The sequence below is a fragment of the Anolis sagrei genome, chromosome 1 (genome assembly GCF_037176765.1).
Source record: "Anolis sagrei isolate rAnoSag1 chromosome 1, rAnoSag1.mat, whole genome shotgun sequence".
In the NCBI taxonomy this organism is placed as follows: domain Eukaryota; kingdom Metazoa; phylum Chordata; class Lepidosauria; order Squamata; family Dactyloidae; genus Anolis; species Anolis sagrei.
The window spans coordinates 218,637,434-218,662,220 of NC_090021.1; the positions used below are offsets into that span (position 1 = coordinate 218,637,434).

At 40.1% G+C, this 24,787-nt stretch overlaps 2 protein-coding genes across 4 annotated transcripts in view; one reads left to right on the forward strand and one right to left on the reverse strand.

Annotated features, from left to right (window-relative positions):
• ESYT3 (extended synaptotagmin 3) overlaps positions 1-3,855 on the forward strand; it is a 51,063-nt gene extending 47,208 nt beyond the window's left edge. The window contains exons 20-23 of the mRNA XM_060775350.2: positions 225-356; positions 877-982; positions 1,665-1,714; positions 2,733-3,855. Coding sequence (XP_060631333.2) covers positions 225-356; positions 877-982; positions 1,665-1,714; positions 2,733-2,769 — 325 coding nt within the window. The 3' untranslated portion in view covers positions 2,770-3,855. The remainder of the gene's footprint in view (positions 1-224; positions 357-876; positions 983-1,664; positions 1,715-2,732) is intronic.
• Positions 3,856-3,970: 115 nt separating this feature from the next.
• CEP70 (centrosomal protein 70) lies at positions 3,971-24,725 on the reverse strand. Of its 3 annotated transcripts, none has more exons than XM_060775370.2 (17): positions 24,622-24,725; positions 20,543-20,634; positions 19,950-20,013; positions 18,330-18,453; positions 17,039-17,219; positions 15,288-15,457; positions 14,751-14,810; positions 13,922-14,027; positions 12,420-12,499; positions 12,179-12,250; positions 10,881-10,983; positions 8,858-9,031; positions 8,508-8,654; positions 7,778-7,946; positions 7,451-7,565; positions 5,753-5,832; positions 3,971-4,116 (listed from the first exon to the last, which is right to left on the reverse strand). In XM_060775370.2, exons 2-17 carry the CDS (start codon positions 20,570-20,572, stop codon positions 4,055-4,057), a joined length of 1,737 nt encoding a protein of 578 aa, XP_060631353.2. In that variant the 5' UTR covers positions 20,573-20,634; positions 24,622-24,725; the 3' UTR covers positions 3,971-4,054. The 3 variants fall into 3 exon arrangements, with proteins under 3 accessions (XP_060631353.2, XP_060631344.2, XP_067329306.1); XM_060775361.2 differs by having other exon boundaries at positions 12,420-12,508; positions 24,622-24,724; XM_067473205.1 differs by lacking the exon at positions 8,858-9,031 and having other exon boundaries at positions 12,420-12,508.
• Positions 24,726-24,787: the final 62 nt, after the last annotated feature.

The window sequence follows — 24,787 nt, forward strand, 5'->3', positions numbered from 1 at the left end:
GGGGCTAACAGGAGGAGCTCACTTCACTCCTCGGATTCGAATCACCAACCTTTTGGTCAGCAAATTCAGCAGCTCAGTGGTTTAACCTGCTGTGCCACCGGGGGGGGGGGGGGGAGCTTTGTGAGGATACATCATAATATTCTGGTGTCTAGCAACCCTGACTCTATATGGAATATTTTAAAAGTATTTTTATAATGAATATGGTATTTCTTACTGTCCCACAGAAATTTGACACCCTGTTCACGGCAAGGTGCACATCCATATGTCCGCATCTACTTACTGCCAGATAAAAGATGGGCAAGCAGAAGGAGAACTACAGTCAAGAAAAGAACACTGAATCCTCATTATGATGAAAAGTCAGTCCTGTTAAGAAAACGCCATGTTTCATCTTCCAACTACACAGATATTATTCAGATTTTTTTCGTGTCTGGAGTGGCTTGAGAAACTGCAAGTCACCTCTGGTGTGAGAAAATTGGCCGTCTGCAAGGACGCTGCCCAGGAGACACCTGAATGTGTTACCGTCCTGTGGGAGTCTTCTCTCACATACCCACATGAGGAGCTGGAGCTCACCCAGCTCCCGGATTCAAACTGCCGACCTTTCTGTCCGCAGTCTTGCCAGCACAAGAGTTGAACCCATTGAACCACTGGGTGTCCTTATTCAGAAATGTGCAACGGAGAAACCAAGAACCATGACCCTGCCCCTCCCCATTACTTTATTTGCCCAATTCTCACTTTTCTGGTGCAGCATTTAGAAGTCTAAAACATCTTGTGCAGCAGAAATAGTTTTTCACCATGATTTTTGGGGTGGTGGTAAAACTGTAATTTCTTTATTTGGAATCTATTTTTTACACACACGTTTTCTATTTTTCTACTTAGATTTGAATATTTTGACACTTTGGAGGAAATTAAGAAACGAGCTTTAGACATTGCAGTGAAAAACAGAAAGCCATTCATTTCACATGAAATAAAAGAACTTGGGAAGGTAAGACACCATTTTGAAAATTATGAGGGAAATGAGGTAAGTGAAATTAATTATGTGTTGTTGAAGGCTTTCATGGCCAGACTCACTGGATTGCTGTGAGTTTTCCAGGCTGTATGGCCTTGTTCCAGAAGCATTCTTTCCTGATGTTTTGCCCACATCCATGTTCCAGAAGTATTCTCTTCTGACGTTTTGCCCACATCTTTGATGTGGGCAAAACATCAGGAGAGAATGCTTCTGGAACATGGTCATACAGCCCGGAAAACTCACAGCAACCCAGAAATTAATAATATGTGAATACTTAATCTGCATTTTGCAATAGAAATTCCTGTGTTCTTAGACATAAGGGTCTCTGCATGAAACATCTACCTGACTATTTCGGTGCCTCATTCGGTATGGCATTCATTCAAAACTCTATTTGCTGTTGGACAAATATATATTTCATGTTACAACAGGGAAATTATTTAAAAGATAGGGAAGAATGTGTGGCAGGAGAAAAGAGGTCCACACCTGCATTCTAATGATAGCTATAAAATCAATATTATCTTAGCAGTTTTGAGCCCGATAATAATCTTGATTGATAATCTGGCCTATATATTTTAAACACAAATTATTATTAGGTCACATTTGCTGTATTCATTGCTTCTTAAATGCTCTTTTTCATTTTGGCTTTTTTCCCCAAAAGGTGCTGATTGACTTGTCAAAGGAAGACTTACTTAAGGGCGTCTCACAATGGTATGTTTACATTAGGAACATCTACAAAAGCATCAATAGCGACAGATAATGTTTAAGGCTATAGTATAGGAAATTTTCTCACACAAAGTTACTACAAGATGAGAGGATGACTGAGCCAAGCAGTCAAAAAAGGTTGGGAACCACTGCTTTATAGGGATGTAACAAAACACTCTGTTTACCCGGAATGATCATTGCCAAGTATAGTTTATCCCTCAATAACAAAGCACTGGAATTGCAGAGATCAGGTAAAGTATGAAAGTACCCAGTCCTCAGGAACTATGGTTTGAGCATCTCCTGCTCATCCTCTTTGAGTCCGGTTACTTCCGACGTGCCACTAGGGCCATCCATCATCAGGATTTCATCAAAGGTTATGATGTAACTTTAAAGGGGAGCAAAATTACAGAACTGAAACAGGGATGTTTTAATGTTATCCCAAATGCTTTGGTTGGGGAGACTGAAACAGAAGAAAATGCATGTGTTGGACAATATTTGACATTATCTCATCTTGATAATTTTATTTCCAGCAACCCTAGCTCATGTTTTGCCTAAATCAGTGGTTCTCAACCTGTGGGTCTCCAGGTGTTTTGACCTACAACTCCCAGAAATCCCAGTCAGTTTACCAGTTGTTAAGATTTCTGGGAGTTGAAGGCCGAAACATCTGGGGAACCACAGGTCGAGAACCACTGATCTAGAAGGTCTCATGTTTCATTCTTCCTGGGGGAAAAGGACAACGCTGTTTTCTGTGAGTGGTATGTAAGGCTGAGCTAGAAGGAGTAATGGTCCTTAAGGTTATTTGCTAGTCCTGCAAGGAGTACACAGAAGTTTACTGCCCTGTCCATTGAGATTGAGATGCTTCAAGGCCAATATGATTTTGTGAAGATCCAGCCTATGGATGGCTACAGGAAAGGTGCAAACAGATGCCCTTGAAGGCAACAGAAGAAATCCACTGTCAATCACTCAGACTATGGGATATCATGCTATCAGAAACTAACTCATACTCGGTGTTTTCTTTTTTCAGGTATCAGCTGACAATGAATGGACAACCTTGCAGCTGATATAGAACATCTGAAGAACAAAGGAATCAATTGTACATATGTATATTTTGTACTTTTAAGACGGCCACCAAAAGACTTTTTAGATTTTTTATATCGAAATCGCACTGTTAACTTATTTAATTAACATGGGATTTGATACTCCCATGTAGAATATTCTGTTGTAACTTCCAAGTGCCTTTCTTACTATTTCATCACACTAGAGAATGAATCCACTTTAATTCCGGTTTCTGCCTCTTGGAGAATTCTGGGGTTTGTAGTTTAGTGAGGGTGGTAAAGGCTCCCTAAACTACAAACCCTGGAATTCTGTAGGAGGCGGAAACCAGATTTAAAATGGATTCATTCTCTAGTGTGATGAGGTCCTTAGTAACAGTCCCAACTCTTGATCTGTGTTTGGGAACACAACAGAAATTATACACCTGGGAATAAGCTCCCATGTTTACCACTGTTTGTGTATTTATGACATCTGTGAAGGTCTCCTATGCAGGAATTCTGGGCAAGGGCTAGTGCTGCTGGTACACTAGGAAACAGTGCCGAAACACTGTAGTGCCTAAGGTTAGATATATTAAAACTCGTATTTAAGTTGCATCAAGTTTTCTCTGTCTAGCCAAGATCCAGCTTCCTTTCTTCCTGGCTGTGAGTGGAGACAACTGCTACAGGTGAACTTCCACAGCAGTTCTGGACTATACTTCACTGTTTTAAAGAATCCTTTTTTTTTTTTTTTGGACAAATACCATGAGTTATAGGGGAAGAATGGTTGGTGGAGACACAGCATCAGCCATCCCACCAACTGCTCTTCTGTTTTCAAATTAATTGGGGTATTTTTTATGTGTCTGGGGTCATAAGGGAGATAGAAGGGGCAAACCCATTGCGATGTGTGGTGGTTTGAATGATTGCAGAGATTGCATTACTCCTACTCTTCGTATGGAGCCTTCTTGAACACAGGTGCTTTGCGATTCAGAGTGAAAACACAGTGAAGTACAAGTCTTATGCTACTTAAACCAGAGAAAAAGAATATGCAGTTCTCAAACTTTTAAGTCTAGATGTAATTAATATTTTTAGAATGAATAAAGTGAATCATGAAACTTCTGCACGTTCAGGACTTTGGCTTAAGTGATAGTTCATGACTACAAATATTGTATGGGTTAAACATTTTCAGAGCAGAGATTTCATTCGATGGTGGTGTCAAAAAAACTCCCAAGAGTGAGTTAAAAGATTTTAATTAAAATAGTTAAAACACTATACATAAGAGGTAGATACATTTTATAACTTTTATGGATGGCTTATGTTATTGGACTTTTCCTTTCAACCTCTGCACAGCAGGGACTATATCTGTCGGATTTGTGACTTCTGAAACAAAAACAATGGTTTTGTATAAATTACACCCCTTCAGACTAAATTATCAGCTACTTCTAGACAAACCAGGGAGAAACTGGGAAGACATGCCTCTATGCATTTACTGAATTGCCGGTGTTCTCCGTAGACACCTCCAAAGTCATGTGGCCAGTATGACTCTATGGAGCACCATTACCTTCCCGCAGAAACAGTACCTATTGATCTACTCACATTTGCATGTTTTCAAACTGCTAGGTTGGCAGAAGTTGGGCCTAACAGCAGGCACTCACCCTGCTCTCTGGATTTGACTTGCCAACCTTTTGGTCAGCAAGTTCAGCAGCTCAGCGGTTTAATCCACTGCACCACCAGAGGGCTCTGAATCTTACATTGCATCTTAGAAACACTTAATTTAGATGACTTCATAGCTAGAATGAGGGGAATTCATTGCTACCAAAAAGTCCTACAGCTACATTGAAAATTTATAATTAGTACCTTTTCGACTCAGAAAATATCCATTAATATAAATACACAGTGCCTGTACATCAACATTGTCATGAAGTCAATTCCAATTTAATTTTTTTAAATCTGTGACTCAATGTGAGTAAAGTAGATAACCCTGCATAGGTTACCTGTATGAAAAGGACAGTTTTAAAGGGAAAAAATTGAAAAGTACTGAGATAGTGTAACAGAATCACTAAGCAAAATATGGTTAAGGCAGACTGGACTTCTAAGAAAATGCTGTGCGTCTTCTCTATTACAACCAGAGGGAGGGTAACTAGCTAGATAGTACTTTACACACAAATAGAAAAACTAATGTGTTGTTGAAGGCTTTCATGACCAGAATCACTGGGTTGCTGTGAGTTTTCTGGGCTGTATGGCCATGTCACAGAAGCATTCTCTCCTGACGTTTTGCCTACATCTATGGCAGGCATCCTCAGAGGTTGAGGGGTCTGTTGGAAACTAGACAAGTGAGATTTATATATCTGTGGGATGTCCAGAGTGGGGAAAAGAACTCTTGTCTGCTTGAGGCACCTTGATTAGAATTTAATGGCCTCATAGTTTCAAGGCTTGGCTGCTTCCTGCCTGGGGGAATCCTTTGTTGAGAGGCGGCCCTGACATATTCTTGTCTGGAATTCCCCTGCTTTTTGAATGTTCCTCTTTATTTACTGTCCTGATTTTAGAGGATTTTTTACTACTGGTAGCCAGATTTTGTTCTTTTTTATGGTTTTCTCTTTTTGTTGAAATTGTCCACACACTTGTGGATTTTAATGACTTCTCTATGTAGCCTGACATGGTGGTTGTGAGAGTGGTCCAGCATTTCTGTGTTCTCAAATAATATGCTGTGTCCAGGTTGGTTCATCAGGTGCTCTGCTTTGGCTGACTTCTCTGGTTGAAGTAGTCTGCAGTGCCTTTCATGTTGTTTGATTGGTGTTTGGGCGCTGCATATATGTGGATAAAACATCAAGAGAGAATGCTTCTGGAACATGTTCATACAGCCCAGAAAACTCACAGCAACTCAGAAAAGCTAATTTCATTCCTAGCTAAGAAGACCCTCTTTGCTTGCATGCCTTTTCAGCTACCCATGTCCTTGCTTTCTGGGTCTGAAATGTTTTAGCAATGGTGTATGTTTTACAGAAATACAGCTACTTACCTAGAATGCGAAGCAGCTCTTCAGTAAGAGCTTGAAAGGCTGGAAAAAAGTGGTCGTGTTCTTCTAACTTGTAGATAATGCTGAAAAACATCAGTCATAGCAAACATTTATTTACTAGCAGTTTCCTTCTCTAGATCAAGCTCAGTGATCTCCACACGAGTAGGCTTTGTTCCTTCCACCTCTTTATACTATTCTTTATCAGAAATCCTTATTTACATATTATTACATATCTCTAGCAGTAATGTGCAATATGAAGAATTTTGTGAAAATCACCAGTTTCCCAAATCTAAGTAATTTTAATTGCTTTTTATAGGTTTTATGGATTGTTTGACTTCACTGTATATAAATTCTATGTCATTTGCCACAGAAAGCAGGGCATATGTGGGGGAAAAACTTGTCTAAGGCCCCTTCTACCCTGTCATATATTCCGAGATCCAATACCATATTATCTTCCTATCCCAGATCATATAATAATGGAGAAATCATATAATCCAGTTGAAAGCAAATAATCTGGGATCAGATCCTGGGATAAAGTGCAGTGTAGATCCTTCCCTCCTCCAGTTGTTTTTCTAATTGTTACTGCCTTGGAATAAGTTGCACTACATACATTTTGATGGTCAATAAAGGATATTTCAAATTATTATTGAGGTCCATTCAAACAGATGGTTTTTTGCAGAGAATACAGAGAGAAATCAATATCCTAATGTGCAGTAAGGGTTAAGGTAAAGGTGAAGGTTTCCCCCTGACATTCAGTCTAGTCGTGTCTGACTCCTGGGGGGTGGTGCTCATCTCCATTTCTAGGCCGAAGAGCCGACGTTGCACATAGACACCTCCAAGATCATGTGGCCAGCATGACTGCATGGTGCACCGTTACCTTCCCACAAGAGCAGTACTTATTGATCTACTCACATTTGCATGTTTTCGAACTGCTAGGTTGGCAGAAGCTGGGGCTAACAGCGGGAGCTCACCCTACTCCCATTCGGTCAACAAGTTCAGCAACTCAGGGCCTGGCTGCAGCACCGCTGGTTAATTGCCAGCAGCAATAGATCACTGCCAACCAGAAGGTTGTAAGTTCGAAGCCTGAGTCAGATTGAGCACCTCACTGTTAAGCCTAGCTTACTGTTCACCTAAACAGTTTGAAAATAGCTGAGCTGTGAGTAGAGAAATTATACAGCGCTTACACCGGAGAGGTATTTTACGACACCATAAAAATGCGAGCGATTGAAGAATAAAGAGGAAAGAGATCAAAAGGGCTTGGCATCATAGTGGATGAAGCGACAGCACCCCCCTGTGGCCGTAATTCAGCATAACCTCCAGGCACTGAAGTTGGAAAATGCTGAAATACCTGTCTGTCTGTCTTGTATGTCTTAAAAATGGCACTGAATGTTTGCCATGTATGTGTGCATTGCGATCCGCCCTGAGTCCCCTTCGAGGTGAGAAGGGCAGAATATAAATACTGTAAATCAATAAATAATAAATTAACCTTCTGTGCCACCAGTGGCTCCTTGTAAGGGTTAGGTAGGCGGAAATAAAGACTAGCAAATCACACTGTGAATTGGTCTAAAATGAATTGGTTATACCAAAGGCTTCAAAGAAACGTTTTGGAAGAATAAACCTGCTGATAGAAATATGAAGAATAGGAATTTGAATGGATATAGTTCAAAGGCTACTATTGAACAAGTAGGTAGGTTGGCATACCTCTCGATGTCCTGCGTCCCCAGCAGCTGCTCTATCTGCTTGGTCACATCCTTGTTAAACAGACTGCAGAGCTTTCCAACCGTGTTCACTAGGACACTGGGAGGGGTTGAAGCATCTAGGAAGAATGACACCCCATCATTTCCAAGGACAGAGGCATCGATCCCAATCCTGTGGCTGACTTTATTAGTGCAATAGCTAAACATATTAAGTGGTTGCAGACATCAATATGCAAAACATTACAAGATTTGATTTCAGTGGTCCAAACATACTTGTGCACCTCCGCCCCAAAGCAGGTTTTAATAGTGGGAAAAGCAACCAAGATCATACCTAGTTCCAAGAGATCACGTAGGTTTCTCATAGCATTGGTCATCTCACCAAGTTTTGAATAAACTTCATTCATCCGAGGGTAAATCCCATTCAAAGACTTCACATCAAACAGTTTTTGAAAATGAGAGACAATTGCATACAAGGCGTGTTGGGAAGGCACACTATTTTTCTACAGGATGCCGGAGAAGAAAAAAGAAATAACAAGACTAGTTTGTAACTTCAATTAAACATGATGATCTAGATGTCTCTCAGAGATAGAATAATACATGGGGTGGGTTTACAGACAGACAAAGCAGAATCAGTTTTCTAAAAAAACAGAAAGTTAACTGAAGCCATTTTTTTAAAATAAGGATCAACGTAATTAACAAAACCATCTACAGTGTCAAGTATGTTTTTTTTTTTACATATGTCTCATTATGTAATTTTTTTCTTGTGTCAGGAGCAACTTGAGAAACTGCAAGTCCCTTCTGGTGTGAGAAAATTGGCCATCTGCAAGGATATTGCCCAGGGGATGCCTGGATGTTTTACCATCCTGTGGGAGGCTCCTCTGATGTCCTCGCATGGGAAGCTGGAGCTGACAGATGGAAGCTCCCCCGATTTATTACATAAATAAACAAATAACAGAGTTTTTGTGCTGAAATAAAACATAGGGCTTCATACTAACATATGAAACGAAAGAAGCTTAAGCATAAATGTGTGAAGAAGAGGCAGAACTTTGTAAAACACGTACCTTTTCTGCATTGTCTACTTCTTCAGAGATTTCATCTACTAAACACTGAAGGTCTTCAACTCTAACATGTTCATTGTTATCCTGCAGAGCTACTGTGTGCCAAGGTACTAATCGCAGAAGCAGTTTTTTCAGGGATCTGTGTAAGTTCTTGAAAAAATAAACATCGTAGTCAGAGGACAACAGAGCTCCCATCTTATCTTATCTTTGGATCTTAACCCAAGGGCCTAATTCAACACAGGGTAACTGACTAAATCTTTTTCATCAATTGGACTGGGAGATGAGATCTCTCTCCCACCAGCAGATGTCCCAATTTTAAAAGAATGCAAGATTTAAAGCACAGAGAGCAGTACCTTCAGAGCCATCAGTTGCTCCGCCCACATTTCGACTGTAAGAGGAAGATGCTCAAATCCACATTCCTGTTCATTCTCCGTGATACAACTTGGTCGTAACCCTTTCCTTTGCATATGCATCACCAAAGGAGCTCTTCTTGGACTTCTAATAATTGAGTCAATGCTGGATAACACCTTTATGTAAATTTGGTCAAAAAACACACATCAATAGCTTCAAAAAAGTATCAGAAAGAAGCCATTTTTTGCAGACCTCATTACTCATATATCAAAGGAACAAAAGGTCCAATCCCATGTATGTTTCCAGTGGTTCTCAACCTGTGGGTTCCCAGGTGTTTAGCCTACAACTTCCAAAAATCCCAGCCAGTTTACCAGCTGTTAGGATTTCTGGCAGTTTAAGGCCAAAATATCTGGGGACCCACAGGTTGAGAACCACTGGTTTCCATGAACATTATAACCCACTGAATCTGAGTTTCAAGAAACTCTTATTTCCATAGTTGCATTCTTGGCCTGCAAAAATACAATAGTCTGTATTTCATTTGACAACATGCAGCTATTTTCCAGAGACTAAAAATTAAAGTTTTTGTTTCTCACTTTAGATGAGCGATCTGCTTATTTAAGATATATATTGCAAGCCAGCACTTTCTGTTGGGGCCCTGAGTTTGTAGCAGTGTGGACAATCAAGGTAGATGCGACACACAATATTTCATCAGATCTCAAGACTTTTCTTTCCTTCAGTTTGCTTTTAGCTGTCTTTTTGTATGTTGAGATACAGTTATAACTGTACCTCTTCCTGTCAGAGGTATATCATCAGAAAAATTAAAACTTCTATAAATATGCTTGATGCTGATGCAAGATTAAATGGAAACACCTTGAACTGAAATGCATTTCCTTTCATTTCCCACACTGTTTCAACTATTACTAAGGAAACAGACTAAGACTGCAATCCTGAACACTTGCTTTATTTCAAATATATATGCAGAGGATTGTGCTGCAAATCTGAAAACGTTTTTAAAATCATGGAACTGCCAATCAACTAGTGGTTGGGGAAATTATTATAATGAGCAAATTCAGAAATAGGATTAGATCATTGTTTGTCACTACGAAGTGATTCCAACAAAGAGGGCCATCTTCCTCTTCCCTCACATTCTTTTCATCATCACCTGCTTACTCCTCCCAGTTAAAAGTTAACACTGAATTACAGCCTGGTTTGCAATCTCTGTAGCTGTTTACCCAAGAAAATACACAACAATGGTTTAAATTGGAAACAGAGATGGGAAACCAATAGATTTTGCTTCTGACTGTAGAGCAGCCACACCCCCTTCAGATATATGAAAAAGGTAAAGGTTTCCCCTGGCATTAAGTGTAGTTGTGTCTAACTCTGGGGAGTGGTGCTCATCTTCATTTCTAGGCCAAAGAGCCGGTGTTGTCCGTAGACACATCCAAAGTCATGTGGCCAGCATGACTACATGGAGCATTCTTACCTTCCCACAGAAGCGGTACCTATTGATCAACTCACATTTGCATCTTTTTGAACTGCTAGGTTGGCAGAAACTGGGCCTAACAGTGGGAGTTCACTCCAATCCCAGGATTTGAATCGCCAACCTTTCGGTCAGCAAGTTCAGCAGCTCAGTGGGTTAACCTGCTGCGCCACCACGTGCACCAAGATATATAGAATAATAATAAATAATAAACTTTATTTATACCCCACCACCATCTCCCCAAAGGGACTCGGGGTGGCTCACAAAAGCACGCCAGAGTGCCGCACATAAAACGAACAGAACAGAAGTATAAAAACAATAACAACCATAACATTACAAATGCAAACACATCAAGTGCACATAACATCACATAATAAAATTTTAAAATTTATAAAACACATTAGTCCCTGCTAATAAAACTGGCTGTGTTTAATTAACAAGCTAAAGTGCCGGAGTGAACATATATGGACTCCAAGTTTCCCTCTTAATCTAAATTAAAGTGCTATATATTTTCTGAAGACTTTCTGAAATAGCATTCTACCTACCTGCAAATATTTTCTGGAAACTTCCTGTAATTGGTCTCCTCCTGTATTACATGTAAGTTCTCTGTTTTCTTTGGTGTTTTCTTCTTCGGTGTTCTCATGTGGCCTTTGGAACAAAAATAAAAAATTAAAATGATTCAAACTAAAATGGCTTGAGAGGCTGCTAAGGAACCTCAGTATTCTCTGCAATCTCAGATCCTCTTTTATAATTTTGCATGTGTCTCTGAGGAGGCATGGGCTATGAGAAGATACCCACAATATCTAGAGATAATACTATGACATCCTATGGGACCCTTGGCCCTATATTTCTATAAAGTTTTTCAGAGCCTCATTATCACAAGACCACTTTCTGTTCTCTGTTTTTAAAATTCTGCTTGCTCCCAGTTAAAAAAAATATTGCTGAGCTGCCCCGAACTCAACTGTCCATCTATCTAAATATGTATGTGTGTATGAGGCTGGGGTACCCACTTCCAGCTTTAACCCACAGTGGTGAGGAGCCACCAAAAGCCCTCTCTCCAATGACATTTCAGGTTATAGCAAGCACCATGAACATGGAGCCCAGCCTCTGCCAATGTCCTCCCCAAACACCATACTGCCCACCACCCAAGGAATGCTTTCATTTGGGGATAATTTCATCCTAGATTTTACATGTTTCGGACATCCCAGTGTTTCTGACTCTCTCTATTGGTGTGGAATTTGCATGACCCCACCCCACTGCCTCTCCCTTAACCTTTTCTTTCTCATTTCAACTCTTGTCTGCACAACAAACAGCACAGAACTAATAAGCAACTAAACATACTGGAGAGATTTGGAGGATTGACTCCACATAATGGAAGTTGTATTTCACCCTGCATCAAGTCAGAGCACTATGACCCCAACTAACAATGGACTTGGACCACATTTGGCACACAAAACTGCCATGATCAAAGAAAAATACTGTAGGTACTTTGTACCCCACCAATGATGGCCCTGGACCTAACTCAGCACACAGAACCACCATGATCAACTGAAAATACTGGAATGATCTGACAGACAGCCACCATGGTGGGAATTGTAATTTATCCTGCAGCAAGAGAGCACACTGAACTCCACTGATGATGCATCTAGAGCAACAACATGACAAACTTTAGGTACTGATACAATTTCATGGGGTTAACCTGGCATGATGTGAGTTGTAGTATACCCACAACCTTATGCATTTTGTAAAATTAAAAAATGAATTATTCTAATAACCCAGGTAATGCCAGGCAAGTTTGCCATAAAAACAGCTCTAACATTCACATTTGATGAAAATTAGTTACTTGATGTTCTTCAGTGTTTTCTCCAACTTCTTCACTTGGTGCTTGTAAAACCTTAACTCTTGCACAGTTGGTCTACAGGGAAGAAAATATTGAATATAAAATAATGATCATATTACTAGCTGTTAATGACATCAGTTATTATAGTTATATATTTCAGATATTTACAGATTAGTTATGAAACACTACTTGATGTTTTGCCACATTTAAGAATCAGAGCTAAGAAAATAGCCCACTCACTCACCGAATCTCTATCTCTTTCTTCAAATGTATATTTTCATGTAAGAGCTGCTCATTTCGGGCTTTTGTCTCTATTATCTGAGTCTGAAAAGACTTTAAAATGTTTATTATAAAATGCTGTCATACACAGAAACACAAGATTAATGTCAGCATCTCATTGGTTCTCACAACAAATTGACTAGGCAAGTAGATTGAACACACAAAGTCAAAGATGGGAGAAGGCTTCACAGTGCAAACTATCGGAAATATTAAAAATTAACTAGGTATTTTTAATTACAAAAATGTGAGTCAAGCACTGAAAGGGATAATGGATGCAGTGACTCAGCAAAAACTGTACTTCAATATAAGGTTTGCCTGTTGCTTAGTAACACCTCAGTCTGAGAGAGCTCTCAGTGTGAGAGAAGACTCTCTGTGTGAGAGAACACCTCAGTGGGAGAAGGCCTCACTGTGAGAGAAAGACCTCAGAATGTGAGGTAAGCCTCGGATGTGCGGATGAGGGAGAGACTGAGAAGCTGGAGACCTCACTACCTCTGAGGATGCTTGCCATAGATGCAGGCGAAACGTCAGGAGAAATGCCTCTAGAACATGGCCCTATAGCCCGAAAAAACCCACAAGAACCTATTGGTCTCTGTGTTTTTGTTCTTTTTATCACTTTGGGCTACTGGTGCTGGGTCACACTGCTGCTAAGTTACTCTGCTGTGCATTTATGAGGAGGGTCTTTTGTTAATAAGCCCATTCGCCCAACACAAACAATATTCCCAAATCAGCTTATGCTGCAAAAAATGGCCAACAACTAAAACAGAAGTGACATACTTTTATCACAACAGGTGTGCACTGATGGGGGCAGGTAGCATGGGATGGGAGATTTTGATAAAGAAAATGGCGTATCGAAAGGACTTTAAAATTCTGCACTTGCAGCCTTTCTCTTCCCCTCAAACATGGAGCCTTTCCTCAAACTTCATTTTGCCCACAGCTGCTTTTCAAAGAGACTTCAGAAAATTCAGTTGTGTGTCACCTGCACCAATCTGAACTGGCCATATCATGGCTATGGGCCTGGGCCTCCAGAATGTTGAGAGTAGCTGCTTTAGAGAGAACAGCCATGTCTTATGCTTTCAAAAGCCATGATGTTCAGGTAAAAAGAAGAGGAAGTGAGATTTAGTAAAGCAAATTTAGAGAGGCAGGTCGAATGAGGATGAAGAGAATCTTGATGGGTGAAAGACAGCACAGAAAGGAAATGTGTATGTAGCACATGATAGCTGGGCACTAACTGTGCTTCATATTTTGCAGTGGGGGAAGAAAATGGGGAGGCATATTTGCTTCTCTCCAAAGTATCTATCAACAGGTATAAAGCAGTATGAGAACAGGTGCCAGGAATGGTGGGCATTCAATAACCATTGGCAAACGCCTTTGCCTTCAGAATGCTCTCTACATAAATAACTGGCTAACTGCGAATGTTTGTTTTTATCTCAACAGATTGAGCAGTTTCCACATGAGAATTTGCCTCACCATGAGCAAGGCTTTGTAATTAGCTGTGGCATCTGTGTTCTTCAGGAATTCCTCCTCCTCTTCCTCTTTTCTGCCTTCTGTATGATTGGGGCTTCTCTTATATTTACTATGAAAGAAACCAAGTTAAAATGAAGTCTGTTTCAATGAATAAGCAACGATCTATGGAACATGAGAGAATGGTAATAATAATAATAATAATTATTATTATTATTATTATTATTATAACAATCATTATTAAAGTGGCAGTAAGCAAAATGAAAAAGACTACACTACAGGGGCATTAATTCAATCACAACCCTGAGTTTGCAAGACCTGTACAGGCCTCTCATTGACAGGTTTGCTATAAGTTGTCAACTTGGTGTCTAATATTTATTATTTATTTATTTCATTTCTACCCTTCCTTTCTCATGCTTCCGGGACTCAAGGTAGCTTACAAACTGCCTTGAGTCCCGGTAGTTTGTTATGTCCATGTGGCAAAATTCAATGCCGCATGAACATAACAATAAAACACACCCCATCAAATTATAAAACATTTAAAACATATGAGCAATTAAAATACATAAACAATAAAAATATTAAAACCATATAAAGTGCCAAGTCTTGATCTCATACTAATCCATAGTCATTTTCCAAAATCCAAAGTCATTATTCAGGCTGTTAAAGTCTAATTCCATAATATCCGATTCACCAAATGCAAACGGTAACAACAAAAACCCTTCAACAAGAACACATTAAAAAGGATAATAACTTACAAATACCTAGTGTCTAATCAGACATCTTTATATCACCAATACAATATAACTTGATTTATATCAATGACTTTTCCTACCTTAGCTCTTTTCTGATTTGGTTGATCTGCGACTCATAGGAATCTATTAGGGAACAAATTCTGCAGAGATGAAAAAAGGAAGAAGGTTTTCTAAGGAACTCTTCTCCAATATTTCTGGTCTAGTCTTAACTTTTTCCTGGGCTTTTGTTGGCCAGCTGGAAAGTGGGAGAAGAATTCCAGAATCTCCAAACAGCATCTGGCACCGTTAGCCCACCAGACCCTATATCTCCTAAATCAAACAACTGCAAAGCCACCATGGCATTTATGAGAATATTTTTAAAAATACAAATGGAAAGACTATTTATCTGCAAAGAAACAACATGCAATGGCAAAAGAGACAGCAACTACACTGCTACAGGTAAAATGGTCCCAACATGCGACATGTCCCAGCATCACCTATAATGCTAATTCGTTTCCAAATTAATTCATTCTTAACATGATAATCAGAAATGTTTAAAATGCAAAAACTGAGCTTTTTATAAATGTGATATATTCTCAGTGTTATGAAAATTGTTAAAACTATATAGATTTACTCACTGTTGATCCAAGTGTGTTCTTGGAGCTTGTTTGCAAAACTGGCGCAACATTTTTTTCTGCCTAGTAAGACGTTGGTGCTCCTCTGTGCTTATCCTAGAAAGCTCCTTTTCCAAATAGGCAATAGTCTCTTCCCGTTCTCGTAATTTCTCAGATAGTTGGTTGTACTTTGACTACATGCAGAAAGACAGTGAGAGAATCACAGATGCAGTATAGTACTTGGAGGAGAACTTATGACAGATGACAATGAATGTGTTGATTTTAAGAACTCTCTCACTTTCTAGGAAGGGATCATTCATTTTATGTTTATGTATTTTTACTGCATGCATATTCAAAATGTAAATGAGAGACAGCATAGCATAGTAGTTTGAATGTTAGGCTATAATTCTGGAGGCCAGTGTTTGAATTGCCACTCAACCATGGATACCCAATAGGTATCACACTCTCTCAAACTCAGAGGCAGGCAAAGACTCTCCCCCGCAACAAATCTTGCCAAGAGACCCATATCAGGGTTGCCTTAAGTTAGAAACAGCTTGACGGCATATAACAAACAACAGAACTTAATGTGTATCACAAATTAATTCAAAATGTTCTATCATAACTCTTTCATGGTATCAATTTTATTATCCGTGATCCCTGAAGTGGGAAGCAAAGTGTACCACCCACATGTGGCAGTGGAGATACAATCTGCAAGAGCTCTGGAGAAGGCATCACTTGCTATTGAAGGAGGCAGTAAGGCCGGCACTGATGGAGGCACTCCACATACAGGTGATAAGCAGAAAGTGGTGAGAGTGAATCATTTTGTGAGGTGAGGAGCATACCAACAGGTAATAAGCAGGATGTTTGTTTCTCTTCTTGGCCAATTCGACACACAGCCAGCTATTCAGCTATTTTGTCACTTTCTTGCTCTAAAAAAGTGGTTCCCAACACTTTTTTGATCAGGGACCACTATGACCAAGGACCACTCTCCAGCACTAGTACCAAAAGGGTTACGAATAAGTTTTTGGTCAACTTTAGATTCAGTTTGGGTATTTGGGGTGCTGATTAAAAAATCTGCATTGGACAGACCATATCAGTTCTAATTTCTGATACAGAACATATGCCAGCCAGTAACCATCTGCTTGCCCACAGAAAACCATCTTTAATAAGCCTCACCAGTATATGAGGGTTTTGCGAGACCAGTTGCTCTTGTTGCAATGGTGCAGTAATGGTGAGGCCATGGACCATATTTTAGTTCTTGCAGTCCACTGGTGGTCCATGGACCACAGGTTGGGAACCACTGTTCTAAAAGTTTGTCAAAACAAAAAATACAAGTAACAAGTAAAATCTACAACTTGCTGGTGGTGGAGGGCATTTAGTTACCACCTCTATTTCCAAGGGTGACATACCATCCCATTCCTTTCTTTACAATGGAGCCTCTGCTGCCACCACTACTACCTCCGTCTTTGGTGGCGTTGGATGGATGGCTGCACCTCTACTCAATGTGGCTTTATGAAAATGAAGTGAAGTGGGGTCAATTAGAAGAAAGTGGGCTCTGGACTACTACCTCTAACAGTAGCTTTCCAGAGCAGCAAGGGCCCTCCTGGGGAGTGGTGGAATCGTGATTTTGTGGCTCCCAGGGAATCACCTCACCAACCCTTTTGGTCAGGCTGTCCCTGAAAACTTAGTCACAACAACAGCAACAATAACAATAATAATTCTGAAATAATAGGGATATATCTTGTGATCTTCAAAGCTACAGTGAATAAAACTACCTGAGTAGCTTGCTGATCTTTCTGAAGTTCTTTGACTTGGTTGTGCTGCTGGGAAGCATTAGCTATGGACTCATCTTCCAGCTGACGTATTTTGTGTTTGATATTTTCTAAAATGATGTCCAGGTCATTGGCTCGTTGTTCCTGTCGAGAAGCCCGACTTCGCTCCAAGCGCAGTTCATCTCTAATGTAAAAAAAAAATCCCTGGCAACCATTATAAAAATCAGCAAAATAGATACAAATCTAAGTATCATAGAAATCTCAGTTTAGAAGACCACATGGGTGCGTTGTGTAGGCAAGGTCTCTTGCTGATCTCCCTGTCTAGTCTGGCTCTTGTTCCTCACAAGCTAAAAGGGGATGAGCAAAATATCAATCAGAATTTGGTGCATTCACAGAAGCTGGAACACAGTTTTATTCCTTCCGCAGTGAAGAATTAGGAGTACTGAATCACCAAAACAAGAAGATATGTGGACTAAACCTGCCTTTTCGTAGAACTTGTGTAACTAGTAAGTGGAAAAAGAGTATGAAACAGCTCCCAAAATGCCTCAGCAGAGGGAGAAAGCAAAAGAACTTTAAACCAGAACACAGTGTGGAGTGCTTATGGTCAAGACTTGGTGAAAATCAAGAAGCTTATGTAAAAAGCTGTCATTAAACATGGCTGCTACTCCACTCCACCTCAATTACCTAAAATGTCTCTCCCATGTTGCTGATAAATTCTTCTTATGTCAAAAAAAGGAGGTAAAGAAGGAAGTAAGGAGGGAGGGTTCCTTGCCTCTTTACATTGCCTTTGCACTAATGCCTTAATAGAAGTAGGTTGATTTCTTTGATGCTCTTCCTCCCTCCAACATCCACTTTTGTCAGCCTCACTCTCATTATTTTTCTTAATGTATATTTCTTTCCCTATCCATTATATGGATAGATATAGACATTTTAAAATCAACAATACCATCTTCCTTCCATTCTCACTCCTCAAATAAACAAATCCCCTCTTTCTCTTTAGCTCTTCCTAAATAATTTCCCCCTTGGATTTTTACAGAGAGGAAAAGATATGTTTGTTTCATGCCCCTAACTTTTACCCTCAGTCAAATCCATAATTTTAGCCCATCAAACTTGCCATTGACTAACACATGAAGCTCAATCATACACAAGTATATATTGTACTATAAATATAAAATCATAAAATGAAAACATGGCAAAAATTAGAATGGAACTTGGGTAAATACAGCTTCATCTATGGATTGGAAATCTGCTCATTTCTTCAATTAACTTTCCTAGAAGAACTCCTAAATCTTACCTTAGCTGGCGATTGTCTTCTATCAAGCCACGAACAATTTTCCGTTGACGCTCTGTTTCTTCCACTAATGTTGTCAATGCGTACCGAATTTCTTGTGAAGACTGCCTGTCCATAACAATCTTATCTGTACAGATGAAAAAGGAAATACCAAAGATGCTGATTACATGAATTAGAAATCGTAACATTTCACAAAGCAGGCAGCTGGGCTGAGTAAATCACATCATTACTATAATACAACAATGAGCTTAGTAACATCTCCAGATGGTCTGAACAAGAAAGCATTGTGTTCCTTTATGCCCATTTGTACTTGCTGGAACCAACTGGTGATGTCCTTTTAAAAGATGCTACTGCTGTTGTGTGTTGTTCTCTGACTTGTGGCGATCCTATCCAGAGGTTTTCTTGGCCAAATTTTTTCAGAGGGGGGAGTCATTCTCTTTATCTGGACTGAGCGAGTGTGGATTTCTATGGCTGAGCAGAGATTTTAAAACTGGTCTCCTCTAGGTCTAACCCACCACTCAATCCACTACAATATATTATCTTAAGATGTGTTACATGGTTACAGAAATTTTCTATAATACAGATAGTATTATAGAATAAAATACAGACTACTCAAAGTTGCACCTCCACATTTGCAGGTATTAGAGAAGTGGTTCCCCAGGTGTTTTGGCCTACAACTCCCAGTTTATCAGCTGTTAGGATTTCTGGGAGTTGAAGGCCAAAATATCTGGGGACCCGTAGGTTGAGAACCATCGGATTAGAGACAAAGTGTGCTACAGATTCTTGTCAGTCCTGGGCAGTCACTCCTTTTCTGGGATACATCAATCTGAATTTAAAGGCCTTCCCCACACTGCTGTTTCTTCCCCATTCATTCCTTCTCCTTTCCTGTCCATCAGGGCACCCCAGACTCAAATGCGCATCATCCTGCCAGAAGTCTTACATTGGTGGTAGAGAGCCAAAGGAAGGAGCAAGGGATGAGGTGAACCAAAAGGGAAATGCTTTTAAAGTAAGGCTGATGCTTGTGGTGGAATGATGCACAAAGCAGTGCAAGGAAAGGAAGGGAGAGGCTAAGAAAGAAAAGAAGAGGAAGGAATAATAATAATAAAACTTTATTTATATACTGCTCCATCTCCCCTAGGGGACTCAGGGCGGTTTCCAAGTAACAACACCAAAACATACAGAGTAAACAACATAAGCATAAAAATATCACAATAACACGCATATATTAAAGCAATCCTGGAAGGAGGAAAGAGTTTAAAATCCAAATGCTGCTTTGATGGGAAGGTAGGGATGAGAGCAATGGAGGAAGGAGCTCTGCTGAGAAGATGAGGAAGGGGATGAGGATGAGGAAGGGAGTGAGGGACTGGTGCTGTTGAAAGAACAGCTGTGAAAATTGGGGCGAGGAAGTCCAGCTAATTAAGCAGTAGCTACAAATCTAAGTATCATAGTATCTTATCCTCAAAATAATCAAATCCTCAAAAGCAAAGTCCGCAAATGAGGAGGGCTGATTATACCAATAATCTTAGTCAAATTCTAAATTTACTACCTTCAAATAATTGCAAAATGGCACGATACATTTGATGGCCAATTCTCGTAGTTTCACTTTTTGCAAACCTTGCTTACCTGTTACCAAGGGTCTTAAACCATGATGTCGCAGTAACTTATTTACATTTTCCCATTCTTCTTGCTACATTTGGAAGACAAACGAGGGGGGAGGATCAATTTATTTACAGTATGGTATATTCCAATGCTAGACTACCAAAATACTTATGAAACAAACATGCTAGTGAAGGACTATAAACATAAAAAAGTTTCAAATTCCATGGACTGACTGTAAAAATGATAACCACCTTCTTCATTTAGCAATGTCACAAAATCCTTTTTGGTCAATTGCAACAATTAATTTTTTATTTTTGTTTTATCAACTTCAATACATTTTTCATCCCACATATTTATCCCACTTTCCCTTTTCCTCCCAACACTATTCTTTCACCATCAAATTGCCAGTAAATATATGAACCAGTTAAATACAAGTTGACAAAGAAGGAATGACAAAAGTGCACTTCAACACTGTTCCAAAATATTCCCCACCTCTAATCTCTTCAACAGGAATAACTGTGCTCTGAACTAAAGTAAGCCTCTCTAGAGGAGCCCAGGGTATTCACTGGAGAAGCTTCTAACACAGTTAAACAGATGAGTAAAGCTCTGCGCCCTACCTCCTCTCTGCTCCAAGAATCACTGGACATTGTTTCTGAGTAAGAATACTCTGTCACAGATCCTGACACGGCAAGCTACAGCCCTGGGAACTCTGAAAAACAAAGGATTAAAGCTTCACCTTGTATCTAAATTAACATTATTGACCATTCAGAAACACCAGGACTACCTTTGCCGTCTTGACGTTCTGATTTTACATTACTTTAAAATCCCATAAAAACAACTATAAAAAAAGAGTAGTGACTGAAATTGAATGCAAGCTAACAGTGTTATAGCATCTGTACAGGACAGGCCCCAGATGTTTTACTGTCTGAGGAAAAGGAACAGGTACTGTTTCCATAAGACCCGTCTCATACAAAATGCTTGTAGTTAGCATCCTGCACACACTTAATAAATTCTCAGGAACATGCTGTCAGACACACTTGCAGAAGAGTGTCTAGAAGTTGGGAAGGTTTTTTAAAGGTGACATGCATTTTTAGGATTTTTTATTCATGTCAGGAGTGACTTATTTATTTATCATGTATTGCATTAAAAACAAACAAACAGACAATGTGACTTGAGGAACTGCAAGTCGCTTCTGGTGTGAGAGAATTCGCTGTGTGCAAGAACAATGCTCAGGGAATGTCCGGAAGTTTTGATATAATATCATCCTTGTGGGGGGCTTCTCCCATGTCCCTGCATGGGAAGCTGGAGCTGACAGAGGGAGCTCATCCATGCTCTCCTCAGATTTGAACCTTCGACTGATTTTTAGGAATTATATTACACAAATGATTTCTAGTAACTGGGCCAGATGACCATACTGAAGTCAGGAGACCTGAACCATTACTAGTTATGGAACAAAGAAATTCAGCTGGTATAGCTGGACACACAAGCATGTTTTGGCTGAAGTTCCCTCTTGTACATAACTATTAAAGTCATGGGAGCCCTGTCCTATTTTTCACATGGCCACTTTAAGTTACCCAGAACATTTGACCAGATAACAATATTATCTATTATAAACAAGCACTCGACCCTGAAAACGTTTGCATGCTTGCAAGTTCGAGATAATCACATTTGATTATCATGTTGGTTTGTTCTATTTTTCATATTATTTTCAGGTATATATTGTTATCTTCTGGATTTGCAAGACCTGAGGGAAACCAGAATATTTATCGAATGCATACGAATGACATCAACAATGATTCTTGACTATAAAATGAGTGCCACTAATGAAATCCTACCCTTCTCAATAGAAACAAAGGTGAAATAACGAGCAATCTGTGTGAGACAATGCAGTTTTTCCAAGTAGGATTGCCGGAGTGGAAACTGGAGATGGCTCTTCTACCTTTCGTGACTGTGTTTGTTGTTATTGAATATCTTCAAAACTTTTTTTGGACCTATGGGGATCCTAAAATGAACCGATTACAGTGTTCTTTTGGTAAGATTTGTTCAGAGGGTATTTGCCATTGCATTCCTGTGAGAGTGAGAGAGTGTGACTTGCCCAAAATCACCCACTGGGTTTCACAGTTGAGGATACAGACCCTGGTCTCTAGAGCTTTAGTGCAATGCTCTCACCAGTATCCCACATTGGCTCTCTCATGGCTGTTTCAAGGAGATTTCTGAAGTGGTGGTGACTTGGTTGTGTGAAAAGTTACGCCTTCAACACAACCACAAAACACCTCACAACCTCTGAGGATGCCTGCCATAGATGTGGGTGAAACGTCAGGAGAGAATGCTTCTGGAACATGGCCATACAGGAGTCAAAGCCTTGTGCCGATAGGATTGCTGACCCACAAGGATGGTAGAACATCAAACATCTGGGCGTCCCCTTGCTGATGGCCAATTCTCTCACACCAGAAACAACTTGTAGTTTCTCAAGTCACTCCTGACATGAAAAAAAATGGCCATACAGCCCAGAAAAATCACAGCAACCTAGAGATTCTGGCCATGAAAGCCTTCAACAATACACAAAACGTTTGTTTAATCTAGCTGTCATATTATTTCCAGGTGCATGTTAAAATATTCTCATTTTCATACTCTTCTCAAGTGAATACAGTCATATTCTGTACTTACAAGACCCGTGGGAAATCAAAATGTTCACCAAATGCAACAAAATGACATCAACTATTATTTGTTTGCAAAACAATTCAAACAATGTGCTTTTTGTAAACATTCCCAGTAGAAATAAGGCCGAAATAATCCACGTAAAAACAACAAATCCTCCCAAGTTAAGTCGTGTACATGGTAGAAGAGGGAATTTCAGAAGCTTTGCTAGCTGGTTGTGTTAAAAGCAAATCCTTGTGGCAACTCCTTCTACACAACTACCAAAAAAAGGTTTGTTTATGTTTTTAGGTGTATACTATAATGTTCTGTACTTGAAAGGCCCATGGTGTAGCAAAGTATTCACCAAGTGCTTTGCAAACACCATGCAATAAAGCCTCCCATGGTGTGCTGCCAGAGTGAAGTCTCCACAGCAGGCATGGGCCAACTTGGGCCTGCCCTCTAGGTGTTTTGGACTTCAACTCACACAATTCCTAACAGCCTACCGGCTGTTAGGAATTGTGTGAGTTGAAGTCCAAAACACCTGGAGGGCAGGCCCAAGTTGGCCCATGCCTGCCATAGAGGATCCTGTGGCTTTCATGGCTCTATGAAAGCAGTGACATCTCCGGCCCATCCCATTCAGTTATCAGCCAGCACGCCAATGCCTTAAATCAAGAAATAGTTTTCTAAGATCTACAGAAATACTCGCAGGAACACCTCAGCAAGCAAGAGTCCAAAAGTGGCAGGCAAAAACCTGGAACCTCAATCCTTGGCTGATACCAAATGAGAGACTCCCACCTTGGGCACACAGAAGACTAGGTGACTTAGAAGGCGCTGAACAGACTTTGTTTTGGTACCACGAGATGCAGAGCCAATCTTAAGAAATGGGGCTACAAAGTGGAGTCCATGACATGCGAGTGTAGAGAAGAGCAAACCACAGATAATGCAGTCTGAGCCCTGCCACATGCACAATGGAGGACCTTCTTATAGCAACACCAGAGGCATTCCAAGTGGCCAGCTACTAGTCAAAGGACATTTAATACAACGCAAAGTTTTTAAACTTCGTGTTGTTTTAAAATACAAGTTCTGGCCCAACTTATCTGTCCGAACGCATCTCCCCTTATGAATCCTCTAGGACTCTAAGATCATCTGGGGAGGCCCTGCCTTCGTCACAAGTACGTTTGGCAGGGACAAGAGACAGGGCCTTCTCAGTGGTGGCCCCTTGGCTATGGAATGCCCTCTGTAGGGATATCAGATCGGCCCCTTCCCTTTTAACATTAAAAAAAAAACCGGGAGACTTCGCTTTTTGAGCAAGCGTTTGCAGATGCAATATAACAAACATAGGAAAAATGGAATGATGCTATTAACAATGCTTTTAACAAGGAGACTCTAATTGATATATTTTTTTTATTGATATTGACTATTTTAATTGGTTTTATATTTAAGCTAATTGATTTAATCATGTTTTATGTTTTTGATGCTGACTGTAAACTGCTCCGAGTCACCTGCAGGCTGAGAGGGGCAATATAATAATAGTAATATAGTAAATAATAAATAAATATAGTAAAATATATTTATTTATTAGATATATATATATATATATATATATATATAAAAATAATAAATATAGTAAATTATTATTTACTATAATAATATAGTAAATAATAAATAACCAAACTGTACCCTTGGTTCGCTCCTGATATAATAAAATAGATGGCTGTGTAGAAGACTGAATCCCCTGGCTGTGTGACAACCATTCAACCAACCAAGTCTGCATCTCTACAAGCGACACTACTTTACTTGCCATGGCTCACAGCTATGAGGTCCTGGGAGCTGTAGTTTGGTGGTTCCCCAGGAGAGAGGGCTGGAGCCTTTGCAGAACTACATCTCCCAGCATGGAGCCATGACAGTTAAAGGGGACTCAGATGCATTCATTCTGCAGTGTATGCAGCCAAGGAGAGGGCGTTTAACACAGTTAAAGGGGTATCAGATGCATTCCTTCCCTTTCAGTGCCTTCCTCCCTGCTTAATTCGCATCATTCTCCTCTTCTTGCGGTACATACCGGGGCCTGGGCTCCTTGCCTCGGTCTCAGAAGCCGTTATAGGCGGGTCTCCAAGGAAAGAAGGAGGGGTGAAGGGAAGGAAGGAAGGGAAGAAAGAAGGAAGGGGAAAGCAAGAAGGAGAGAAAAGCCCGCCCCAGTTTCCGCCCCAAGGAGGGGCTTGAAGGCA